We start from the raw sequence: 12,924 nt of genomic DNA, 5'->3' as shown, positions 1-12,924 counted from the left end.
GACACCCAAATGAGCCCTCACTTAACAGATGAGGAAGATAAGGCTTAAGGAGAGGAAATCACTTGCTTACAGACACACAGCACAAGACCCTGGCCTCCTTCTTAGGGTATGTCACCTCCCATACCCCACATCCATATTCTCCATCCCATATCCTTCATACCCCACATCCATATGCTCTATCCCATATCCTCCATAACCCACATCCATATGCTCTATCCCATATCCTCCATACCCCACATCCATAATATGCTCTATCCTGTACCCTCTGATGTCTGACATCCTTACGTGAGGTCCGAGCCTGGACTTCGGCCTTCCGTGGCCAGTAAGAAAGGACGCCCTACAGTCACTTACCCCAGATGCCATCAGAACCCACCTTCGTTCTCAGTTTCCACTTCTGATTTTTCACACGTAGGCGCTTCCCATCATCCGTCATTTTCGGAATTGGGATAATAACCTTGTTGGCGTAATTAGGGTCTATTCCCCTGGTGTAGGACCCCTGGGGGAAATAACAGAAAAGTTATTCTTTGTCCTTACACTCCAAGAGAAAACTAAAAACTAGTGCTTGGTAGGGTCTGAAAGACGGACAAGCGCTGGCCCAGGAAGGCCTGGGCCTGGAGAGTTGGGCCAGTGGTATGGGCAGACTGGCTCGAGGAGGGTAATGACATCAAACATCCAGGGAGGACCAGCAAGAACGGTGGGTGGCATGGCTGATTCATGTCAATGTGCAGGAAAAACCACTACAATATTGTAAAGTAATTAGCCTCCAATTAAAATAAATTAATTAATAAAAAAAAAGAACGGTGGGTGGTCCCCAGCCTCCAGCATGTGGCCTGTCTCAGGGCCTCCTCATCTGTCTCCTGTCCCCTCCCTCTGCTGGGAAAAAACCAAACTACCAGGAACCCCTGATTTAGGGTCAGGCTTCAAGCAAGAGACAGAACTGTAAATGCCAGAGGTGGTTACTATCCAGGGAATAGTGCATCATAACCTAAAAATACACTTTGTGGCCTTGTAAATATCTGTGTACGTGAGGCTCTCTTATGGCACAAGCTCTGGTAAGGCTCCCTGGGGAAAGCTCACAGCTCCGCGGGGCGTGGGGAAGGCTCTGCCTCTCTCTGCCTGCGGGGCTTCTAGACGGGGAGCTTCCCTCTAGAGAGTCAGTGGTGATTGGGAGTCTGGACATGAGGGCAGTGAGGAAGCAGCCCACGTGGAGCTGGAGGCCAGCTCGGGGGCCACCACAGACGGGAAGGCTTGGCAGAAAGGAGGCTGGTCTGACCTGTCCCTCCCAGACAGGCCGTACCTGCAGGAAGGTGATCTGGTGCTGGATGAAGGAGTGCATGGACAGGTCGGCCTTGACCTGCTGTGCTAGCGCCGCCCAGTGCTGGCTCACAAAGCTACACCTGTTCAAGGTGCTCCTATCCAGCAAACCTGGAGAAACAAGAGGTGGGCCTGGGAACCTCCCACCTGGGCCACGAGGAGGGAGAGGGGGTGCTTGAGAAACCCCCCAACAGGCCCCGCATACTTAGAATATACTTGGAGAGATGGATGGGCAGCTGGCGGATGAAGTCGCGGTACCTGCTGACCCCGGAGGACAGTTCTCTGACGGTGTCCAGCTCCAGCAGCACATCAGTGGCCGGGGCCAAGCCTGATTTGGACACACTGGCTTTTTCAGAAAATAGCCTGTTCATCTCGGAAATACACTGGAGCGAACTCTTCCACTGTACTTCTAGAGGGAAACCAGGGAAGGGGGCACAACTGGGGCATCTTTAGGATGAGTCCAAGCCCACCCAGGGACATGTGCTTTCTCCGAGCACTTTTGGGCTTCCCTGGTGGCTCAGCCAGTAGAGAATCTGCCTGCAATGTAGGAGATCCATGTTCAGTCCCTTGGCCAGGAAGATCCCCTGAAGAAGAAAATGTCAACCCACTCTGGTACTCTTGCCTGGGAAATCCAATGGACAGAGGAGTCTGGTGGGCTACAGCTCATGCATGTATGTGCTTGGTCGTTCAATAGGGTCCGACTCTATGCGGGGCTGCAAAAAAGTCAGACATGACTTGGCAACTAAACTACCACCACCACCAGGCCCAGAGCAAGTCCTTGCCAAAAGCTCCCCCACCAAAACAGAGCTCATCAGAGTCTACCCTGAGGCCACTGAGCTTTGGTCATTTCTTCTGCCAAAGTGCAAATACAATTTCCCCTAACCAAGCACACAAGCAGTTTTCAGCATTCCCAGCTCAAGGTGACATCTGCAGCATGAAAACTGCCCTGCTGGTGAAAGGCATGGTGTCCAGAGTTCCCTTTAAAGGATCCCAACAAGAAAAGGTCTCAGACAATTTCAGAAGAGAGGGGTGGATGAAATGAGATGGACAAGATGGTGACGATTATTGAGCCTGGAAGACAGTTACACGGGTGACGATTACACTGTTCTACCTCCTTGGAACAGACTCTGATGCCAGGAAAGATGGAAGGCAGGAGGAGAAGGGGGAAACAGGATGAGATGGTTGGATGGCATCATCGACTCGATGGACAGGAGTTTGAGCAAGCTCCAGGAACAGGGGAGGAGACAGGAAGGAGCACTGCAGTCCATGAGGACACAAAGAATCAGACACGACTTAGTAACTGAACAACAAAAACAAACCTATTTTTTGAAACTTCAAAATTTCCATATAAAAAGCATTTTAGAAACTATGCTTTGTGTTTCCTATATTTCCATGTATGTGTCTTGATTCAAAAACCAACTGAGGACAGGCTTAAGGTCAGAGCCCAATTCCCCACTGCTCTTATTTCCACCTCAAGACTGAATCCAGGGACAGCCCTGGTGGCCCAGTGGTAAAGATCGCACTCCCAGTCCAGGAGCCTGGGTTCAATCCCTGGTCAGGGAACTAGGTCCCTCATGCCACAACTAAAGATCCTACATGCCACAACTAAGACCTCGAAGAGTCAAACAAATAAATAAAGACTGAATCCAGTGCTGCAAAAATAGCTCCTGGTGGGTTGGATCCTGGAGGTGCCCCTCCCCTTCCCTGTACCAGAGGTCGGGGGGCTAGACCAAGGGATACAACCTGGTGCAGAGGGAGACTTAGGATCACACTGATTTTCATCCTTGTTTCTCACCTCACCAGTGAACATGTGCATGCTCGGTCGCTCACTTGTGCCTGATTCTGTGACCCCATGGATTAGCCCACCAGGCCCCTCTGTCCATGGGATTCTCCTGGCAAGAAGACTGTAGTGGGTTGCCATTTTCCTCCTCCAGGGGATCTTTCCGACTCAGAGATCAAACCTGCATCACCTGTGTCTCCTGCATTGTAGCCGGATTCTTTACCAGCTGAGCCATTGGAGAAGCCCACTTACCAGACATGGGATTAAATGAGGGAATAAACACCAGAGTGCCAGCCCACTTTGTAGACAACAAATGAGTGTGAGTTGCCCACATCTGTCCTCCTCAGATTCCATCACCTGCCAGCCCCTCCAGGTCCACAGGGACCCCTCCCCTTGGGCTTTCCTGCCACCAGCGGACTTACCAGCAGTGGCTGCTCCCCGCTGCACAAGGTCATGCAAGCTTGCTTTTCCTGTAGCTTTGGACAATGGGAAGGTTGTGTGCCTGGTTCTGGCTGCCCAGCAGACTTGTGAGGTGTCACACGAGTGTGTGTGGCCTTTCTCAGGGATGAAAAACATGTTGGTAAATTCTGGGTCAGTCCCTGAAGAACAAAAGACCAAGACGAGTGGCCCTTGAAACAGGTGCATGGAGAGGAAGTGCTGAAGAAAAGTGGCTTTTGGTCTATCGGTTTCTTTTAAATCTACACAAAACAGCGGAAAAGGCCCTGGCACCCCACTCCAGTACTCTTGCCTGGAGAGTCCCATGGACAGAGGAGCCTGGTGGGCTGCAGTCCATGGGGTCGCTAAGAGTCGGACACGACTGAGCGACTTCACTTTCACTTTTCACTTTCATGCATTGGAGAAGGAAATGGCAACCCACTGCAGTATTCTTGCCTGGAGAATCCCTGGGACGGCGGAGCCTGGCAGGCTGCCGTCTATGGGGTCGCACAGAGTCGGACACGACTGAAGCGACTTAGCAGCAGTAGCAGCAGCACACAAAACAGACCAGGCCAGTCATGTCTGTTTTTATTTAGGGGCCTCTGAGTTTCTACACAAAAGTCATAGAAAGCCTCTGTTAGCCTTTGCCACCCTGCCTCCACTGCAAACCTCATCAGTTCTCTATATATGCAAGGATAGATAGAGACTGAGAGAGAAGGAAGGAGGAAAAGAGAGAGAAAGAGGCAGGAGTTGAAAGAGGGATTGCTTTTTTGAAGCACTTACTTAATTTTCTTCAGTGATATGAATACATGCCCTTGAGTCAAATTAGAAAATTTCATTTTTAATAGAGAAGCTCCCCTAGGAGAGGGAGACCTGTAAATACAAGATGATTCCTACGGTGGAGGAGGACCTCAGAGCAGGGCACGTGTGTGGGCAGATTTGCTTCCCTGTCTGAAGGGCAGCCTTGCCCATGGGAGATGCTTAGGATGGGAGGCCTGGTTTTTACCCCCCAACCGGATGACCACAACCAAGTCACTCAGATTCGCTGAACTTCAACATCATTACCCACAAAATAAAGGTGCTGGACTGGTCAATCTCTAACCTAACTGATAGGATTCTCTACCTTTCTCCACCACTTCTTCATTCCATATAATTATTCTTTTACTTCCTGGACACACCAAAGAAAGCAAGTGCCTTTATCAGGTTCTAATAGCCCTCTGCGTGCATGCTCAGCCTCTTCAGCCGCGACTCTTCGCAACCCCAGGGACTATAGCCCGCATCTGTTCATGGGATTCTCCAGGCAAGAATACTGGAAGAGGTTGCTATTTCCTCCCCAGGGGATCTTCCCAACCCAGGAATTTTTACCCACTGAGCCACCTGGGAAGCCCCTAATAGTCCCCTGCTGCTGCTGCTAAGTCGCTTCAGTCGTGTCCGACTGTGCAACCCCATAGACAGCAGCCGACAAGGCTCCCCTGTCCCTGGGATTCTCCAGGGAAAAACACTGGAGCTAGTTGCCATTTCCTTCTCCGACGCGTGAAAGTGAAGTTGCTCAGTCGTGTCCGACTCCTAGCGACCCTATGGACTGCAGCCTACCAGGTTCCTCCGCCCATGAGATTTTCCAGGCAGGAGTACTGGAGTGGGGTGCCATTGCCTTCTCCGTCTTGAAATTCTATGAGTCTGCAAACAGGACCACACTCCAGGTCTCATGGACAGCAGGAATCCCCCACTCTCAAGAGTTCAACCTCTGAATCTCTCCATCTCTTGCCCCCTTCCAACCTTCTCCCATGCCACTAAACCTCTGCTTGCCTTTCTAGACAGCCCCCTGAAACCCCAGTCCCTTGCCTCCTTTCTGGCTGCTTTTGCTGCCCTAGTCCAGCTGGCCAACACCTTCTCACCAACAGACTGGACCACTGGCTCCCAAAATGAGGTTCACGGACCAATATCAGCATCTCCTAGCAACATGTTAGCAATGCAGACTCATAACCCACATCATACCTGCTGGGTCAGGAGCTCTGGGGAAGGACCACAGCCACCTGGGTGTCAATAAGCCTTCCAAGTGATTCTGATACCAATAATGGAGAACTCCTATCCCAGCCTTATTCAGTCCTTTCATGCCTCCAGAAGACTCTTGAGAAGTTCCTTGGACAGCCAGATCAAACCAGTCAATCCTAGAGGAAGTCAACCCTGAATATTCATTGGAAGGACTGATGCTCCTTGAAGCTGAAGCTCCAATATTTTGGCCACCTAATGTGAAGATCAGATCCACTAGAAAAGACCCTGTTGCTGGGAAAGACTGAAGGCAAGGGGCTGGGAGTGGCAGAGGATGAGATGGTTAGATAGCACCATTGGCTCAAGGGATATGAATTTGAGCCAACTCTGGGAGATAGTCGGAGAAGGCAATGGCACCCCACTCCAGTACTCTTGCTTGGAAAATCCCATGGATGGAGGAGCCTATTAGGCCACAATCCATGGGGTTGCTAAGAGTCGGACACGACTGAGAGACTTCACTTTCACTTTCACTTTTCACTTTCTTGCTTTGGGGAAGGAAATGGCAACCCACTCCAGTGTTCTTGCCTGGAGAATCCCAGGAACGGGGGAGCCTGGTGGGCTGCCGTCTATGGGGTCGCACAGAGTCAGACACGACTGAAGTGCCTTAGCATAGCATAGCTGGGAGATAGTGGAGGACAGAGGAGCCTGGCATACTACAGTCCATGGGGTCGCAAAGAGTCAGACACAACTTAGAGACTAAACAATAACATCTGACCCAGCTTTGGATAAACTCCACATCCAGGTTCAATTTCATGTCCAAGCAAGGAATACAGTGGAATGAATGGAAATAGGGCTTCCCTGGTGGCTCAGGCGGTAAAGAATATGCCTGCAATGCAGGAGACCCAGGTTCGATCCTTCAGTCAAGAAGATCCCCTGGATAAGGGAATGGCAACCGACTTCAGTATTCTCGCCTGGAGCATCCTATGGACAGAGGAGCCTGGTGGGCTACAGTCCATGGGGTCACAAAGAGTAGGACACGACTGAGTGACTAACACTTTGACTTTGACTGAATGGAGAAAAGTCCTAGGTTTGGACCTCTTGGCCTGGTTTCCGTGCAGTGCAAACTGAAGGGCAAAACAAGTCAGCAGTAACCTTAACCCCCTCCCAAACCCACTTCAATCCTGAATGCACTGAGGCGAGAACCGGCCCGGCACTAATGAGCAGAGACAGCAGGACCAGCCACTTCTGGGCTTCAGGGATGAAGAAGTCCCTGAGCCACACTTGACAGCTGAAAGTTCCTTCTGCATGTGTCATTTCATCATTTTCCAGAAGGAAGTCACATTTCAGCAGCTTCTCCTTCAGTCAACAGGACCAGGCACCAGGATGGTGGCTCAGTCAGTAAAGAATCTGCCTGCAATGCAGGTGAGACCTGAGTTGTATCCTGGGAAGTTCCTGTGGAGAAGGAAATGGCAACCCACTTCAGAATCCTTGCCTGGAGAGTCCCATGGACAGAGGATCCTGGCAGGCTACAGTCTATGAGGTCACCAAGAGTCGGACACAACTGAGCAACTAGCCCACCACCACCTGCCATCTGGAAATGCCCGTCAACCTGAGCTCGTCCACACCTCCCATCCCTTCACAGGCTCCTTGTCTCCAGGGACCCCCGGTCTCTCTACCTATGGCCTCACTTACCTGAGGCGTCACCCCACTCTCTCAGAAACAGGACTCTGATGACGTCAGTGGCGGTGAGCAGCAAGCTGGGGTCACACATCTGCAGCAGCAGGAGCGTGTAGTTGGCCTTCATCCGCTGGCTGCTGTTCTGGAGCCAATGTAGAGCCTCCCGCATCTTCTGCTCCACCGTTTCATCCAGCTTTTGGTTCCAGGAGGACTGGATCATCTTGCCCTCCTTCCTGCTCAGGTCGACCCGGGTCCTGTGGTAGACCAGATCCTTGCCCTGCGTGGTCTGCAGGAGGGTTAGGAAGTAGTGTAACAAGTACAGGCTGTCCAGTTGCTGCAGGACACTCACCAGGAACCTCCTCTGGAACCCAGCACCCACCCTCCAGAACCACTCTCGCGTGGAGAAGATCTTCCAGGCCAGGACGCACGTTTCACACTTCTGGCACACAGGGACAGAATCATTTCCCTTCTCACAGCGAAAGTACGGGGCATTCTTAAGCCTGGACTCCAGGTTTTCCATGGCCCCGAGAGGACTGGCTCATTTTATCCTTGCCCACGGCCAAACCCCAGACGGACAGGAGACGCTGATGAGTATCCCAGTTGAGCCTTTTCCAATATGAGCATCTCCTGAAGAAAAGGTACACTGCTGCAATAGGGTGGAGAAGTTCTCTCTCCCAGAAACTGCCGGTTGAGTCTGGCTTTCAGTACTGACCTCCTAGGAAACATGCCTTTACCGTAAATCTCCTAAGCCTGGTGCTGCTCAGAGGGAGGCAGTTGCTGTATATTCTGAAAGAGATGGTCATCTCATTTCTAGAACAGGAAGAGAGGTGGTCAAATCTAGACAGTGGATAGACCCCTTTTGAAGAGAAAAATATATGGTGGAGCCTGGTGTTGAGGCTTCCATTGTTGTTGTGAATGAATTTTAAATATTTATGAATATGAAATTAGATGGAGGCTTCTGTGGATGGCTGTTTAGTTAGAATGATCTTGCATACGTTTATAGCTATCTTCTTAACATCAAAGTGAAAACATAAATGCTTAATATATGTTTGCCTGGTAGGCTACAGTCAGACATGACTGAGTGACGAACATTTTTGCTTCAGTTTCACTTCACTTTTCAAGTTACTTAAGTGTTTCAGAATGCTAACCAAGGGACTTCCCTGGCTGTCTAGTGGTGAAGATGCTGCCCATAAAACCCAGAGGGTGTGAGTTCAATCCCTGGTCTGCAAACCACAATCCCACATGCCGAGGAACAACTAAGCCCATGAGCCACAACTACAGAGTCTGCACTGCGATGCCAGATCCCTGATAACACAAGGAAGATCCTAAGGCCTGCCACCAAGACCCAACCACAGCCAAGTAAATACAAATACTAAAGTAAATAAATAACAACCAAGACCCAACCACAGCCAAGTAAATACACATATTACAGTAAATAAATAATAAAAAAAAATAATCCTAAATGGAAATCTCTGCAGGTAAAACTCCTTAGTGAAAAAAATGTCATTGGGCCTGAGCATATATTTGGGGTCTCTTCAAGCTTCAATCACATGCCAACCCTGGTGTCTGGAGACACCACAGCTGAGCGGAGAAGAGTGGGTAGTCTGGGGTCAGACCCCGGGGTTTGGACCCCAGCCCAGCTGCTCACGAGGTCTGTGAACACAGGTGGATTACTTAACCCTTTATGCTTCAGTCTCCTCATCTGTAAAAGGGAGACAACTGTTCAGATCAGTTCAGTCGCTCAGTTGTGTCCAACTCTTTGTGACCCCATGAACCGCAGCACACCAAGCCTCCTTATCCATTACCAACTCCCGGAGTCTACCCAAACCCATGTCCATTGAGTCAGTGATGCCATCCAACGATCTCATCCTCTGTCATCCCCTTCTTCTCCTGCCCTCAATCTTTCCCAGCATCAGGGTCTTTTCAAATGAGTCAGCTCTTCACATCAGGTGGCCAAAGTATTGGAGTTTCAGCTTCAACATCAGTCCTACCAATGAACACCCAGGACTGATCTCCTTTAGGATGGACTGGTTGGATCTCCTTGCAGTCCAAGGGAATCTCAAGAGTCTTCTCCAAAACCACAGTTCAAAAGCATCAATTCTTCAGTGCTCAGCTTTCTTTATAGCCCAACTGTCACATCCATACATGACTACTGGATAAACCATAGCCTTGACTAGATGGACCTTTCTTGACAAAGTAATGTCTCTACTTTTTAATATGCTGTCTAGGTTGGTCATAACTTTCCTTCCAAGGAGTAAGCGTCTTTTAATTTCATGGCTGCAGTCACCATCTGCAGTGATTTTGGAGCCCAAAAAAGTAAAGTTAGCCACTGTTTCCACTGTTTCCCCATCTATTTGCTATGAAGTGATGGGACTGGATGCCATGATCTTCATTTTCTGAATGTTGAGCTTTAAGCCAACTTTTTCACTCTCCTCTTTCATTTTCATCAAGAGGCTCTTTAGTTCTTCTTCACTTTCTGCCATAAGGGTGGTGTCATCTGCATATCTGAGGTTATTGATATTTCTCCCAGCAATCTTGATTCCACCTTGTACTTCATCCAGCCCAGCGTTTCTCACGATGTACTCTGCATATAAGTTAAATAAGCAGGGTGACAATATACAGCCTTGACGTACTCCTTTTCCTATTTGGAACCAGTCTGTTGTTCCATGTCCAGTTCTAACTGTTGCTTCCTGACCTGAGTACAGGTTTCTCAAGAGGCAGGTCAGGTGGTCTGGTATTCCCATCTCCTTCAGAACTTTCCAGTTTATTGTGATCCACACAGTCAAAGGCTTTGGCATAGTCAATTAAGCAGAAATAGATGTTTTTCTGGAACTATCTTGCTTTTTCGATGATCCAGCGAAAGTTAGCAATTGGATCTCTGGTTCCTCTGTCTTTTCTAAGACCAGCTGGAACATCTGGAAGTTCACGGTTCATGCATTGCTGAAGCCTGGCTTGGAGAATTTTGAGCATTACTTTGCTATCGTATGAGATGAATGCAACTGTGCAGTAGTTTGAGCATTTTTTGGCATTGCCTTTCTTTGGGATTGAAATGAAAACTGACCTTTTCCAGTCCTGTGGCCACTGCTGAGTTTTCCAAATTTGCTGACATATTGAGGGCAGCACTTTCACAGCATCAACTTTTAGGATTTGAAATAGCTCAACTGGAATTCCATCACCTGCACTAGCTTTGTTCATAGTGATGCTTCCTAAGGCCTACTTGACTTCACATTCCAGGATGTGCAGCTCTAGGTGAGTGTGAGTGATCACACCATCATGATTATTGGGTCATGAAGATCTTTTTGTACAGTTCTTCTGTGTCTTGCCACCTCTTCTTAATATCTTCTGCTTCCATTAGCTCCATACCACTTCTGTTCTTTATTGAGCCCACCTTTGCATGAAATGTTCCCTTGGTAGCTCTAATTTTCTTGAAGAGATCTCTAGTGTTTCCCATTCTATTGTTTTCCTCTATTTCTTTGCACTGATCACTGAGGAAAGCTTTCTTATCTCTCCTTGCTATTCTTTGGAATTCTGCATTCAGATGGGTATACCTTTCTTTTCCCCTTTGCTTTTCATTTCTCTTCTTTTCACAGCTATTTATAAGGCCTCCCCAGATAGCCATTTTGCTTTTCTGCATTTCTTTTTCTTGGGGATGGCTTGATTCCTATCTCCTGTACAATGTCACGAACCTCCATCCATAGTTCATCAGGCACTCTATCAGATCTAGTCCCTTAAATCTATTTACCACTTCCACTGTATAGTCATAAGGGATTTGATTTAGGTCATACCTGAATGGTCTAGTGGTTTTCCCCACTTTTTTCAATTTAAGTCTGAATTTGGCAATAAGGAGCTCATGATCTGAACCACATTCAGTTCCCGGTCTTGTTTTTGCTGACTGTATAGAGCTTCTCCATCTTTGGCTGCAAAGAATACAATCAATCTGATTTCATGTTGACCATCTGGTGATGTCCATGTGTAGAGTCTTCTCTTGTGTTGTTGGAAGAGGGTCTTTGCTATGACCACTGCGTTCCCTTGGCAGAACTCTATTATCCTTTGCCCTGCTTCATTCTGTATTCCAAGGCCAAATTTGCCTGTTACTCCAGGTATCTCTTGCCTTCCTACTTTTGCATTCCAGTCCCCTACAATGAAAAGGACATCTTTTTGGGGTGTTAGTTCTAGAAGGTCTTGTAGGTCTTCATAGACCCATTCAACTCCAGCTTCTTCAGCGTTACTGGCTGGGGCATTGACTTGGATCACCATGATATTGAATGGTTTGCCTTGGAAACGAACAGAGATCCTTCTGTGTCGGTGTCACTTCACTGTCAGCGTGAGGATTAAATGAGGTATTACATGCAAAGCAGGGCTTCCCCACTGGCTCAGACAGTAAAGGATCCCCCTTCATCCTTTACTGGATGGAAGGATGATCCTCTGGAGAGGAAGGAAGATCCTCTGGAGAAGAGAATGGCAACCCACTCCAGTATTCTTGCCTGGAGAATCCCATGGACAGAGGAGCCTGGGGGGCTCCAGTCCATGGGGTCACAAAGAGTTAGACATTACTTAGCAACTATAACTCCATCAAAAGGCAGGCAATGGCATGAGCATTTCTAGCACCCACATTTGGAAACCAGCTACTGCCAGAGAAAGGCGGTGGGCGTCATGGCCAGACTGGTCTTATAAAAGGTTAGGGTGAAGACAGGAATCAGGCCCAGGAGATCAGTGCTAACAGCTCAAGCCTGCAGAAGAGGCAAGAGTGGATTAGCTTCTGGTCCACCAGGAAGGCCAGACAGAGCATAGAGGCCCAAAGCACCTGTATAGGGAGCACGTTACCTCCAGAAATGCTACAGACTGGAAGTAGCTTGTTCCTAAAGGCCTAAATAAATTAGGGTTTTAATCTGTGGGGCTGACATACACCAAAGAAGCAGTTTTACAATCCAATTCGGCCTTGACTTCATGCTTGAGGGCCCAACCTTGGGAGTTAGAGATGGGCTGGAATCCCCCACTGTTTTCTTATTGGAGCTGTGGCCTTGGGCAAGCCCTACAGCCCCTCTGGGCCCTGTTCTCATCATAGAAGACACGTGCTTACCACTGCCTGGTGGGGTGTCCTAGTGTGAGGCCTACATTCCGTCTGTGCTTAAGGAGCTGCCAGAGACAGTGGAGGCTCCTACATGACATACAGCTTGGAGATATATATACAAAGCTCGGAGAAAATGACAGAGAACATATCACTGCCCTTTGTTATCTTTTTATTTTTTATCTGTTTGTTTTAGGCAATTTTCAGTTTTGGACCAAGGAAAAGAAGATATGACTGTCACTTGAGGCAACGATAGAAAGAAACTAAATGCTCCTAACACCCAGTTTTGCTGTGATGATCAATCAATTTTGATCACAGCAAACCTGAGTGTTACTAACATTTAAGAAGGGGCTTCCCTGATAGCTCAGTTGGTAAAGAATCTGCCTGCAATGCAGGAGACCAGACCCCGGTTCGATTCCTGGATCAGGAAGATCCTCTGGAGAAGGGATAGGCTACCCACTCTAATATTCTTGGGATTCCCTTGTGGCTCAGCTGGTAAAGAATCCATCTGCAATGTAGGAGAACTGGGTTTGATCCCTGGGTTGGGAAGATCCCCTGGAGAAGGGAAAGGCTACCTACTCTAGTATTCTGGCCTAGAGAATTCCATTGTACAGTCCATGGGATCACAAAGAATTGCACGCAACTGAGCAACTTCTACTTT

At 48.6% G+C, this 12,924-nt stretch overlaps 1 protein-coding gene across 2 annotated transcripts in view; it reads right to left on the bottom strand.

Annotated features, from left to right (window-relative positions):
* Window positions 1–8,969, bottom strand: part of CDRT1 (CMT1A duplicated region transcript 1) — a 31,830-nt gene extending 22,861 nt beyond the window's left edge. For both annotated transcript variants that reach the window (XM_044939235.2, XM_044939236.2), the window contains exons 1-5: window positions 7,211–8,969; window positions 3,517–3,693; window positions 1,520–1,723; window positions 1,298–1,425; window positions 374–496 (exon numbers count right to left, since the gene is read on the bottom strand). In XM_044939235.2, the coding sequence (XP_044795170.2) occupies window positions 374–496; window positions 1,298–1,425; window positions 1,520–1,723; window positions 3,517–3,693; window positions 7,211–7,715 (1,137 nt within the window). In that variant the 5' untranslated portion in view covers window positions 7,716–8,969. The remainder of the gene's footprint in view (window positions 1–373; window positions 497–1,297; window positions 1,426–1,519; window positions 1,724–3,516; window positions 3,694–7,210) is intronic.
* Window positions 8,970–12,924: the final 3,955 nt, after the last annotated feature.

The sequence above is a fragment of the Bubalus bubalis genome, chromosome 3 (assembly GCF_019923935.1).
Source record: "Bubalus bubalis isolate 160015118507 breed Murrah chromosome 3, NDDB_SH_1, whole genome shotgun sequence".
NCBI lineage: Eukaryota > Metazoa > Chordata > Mammalia > Artiodactyla > Bovidae > Bubalus > Bubalus bubalis.
Note: the sequence above shows the minus strand (reverse complement) of the source record. Positions and strands in the feature narration are given on the sequence as shown.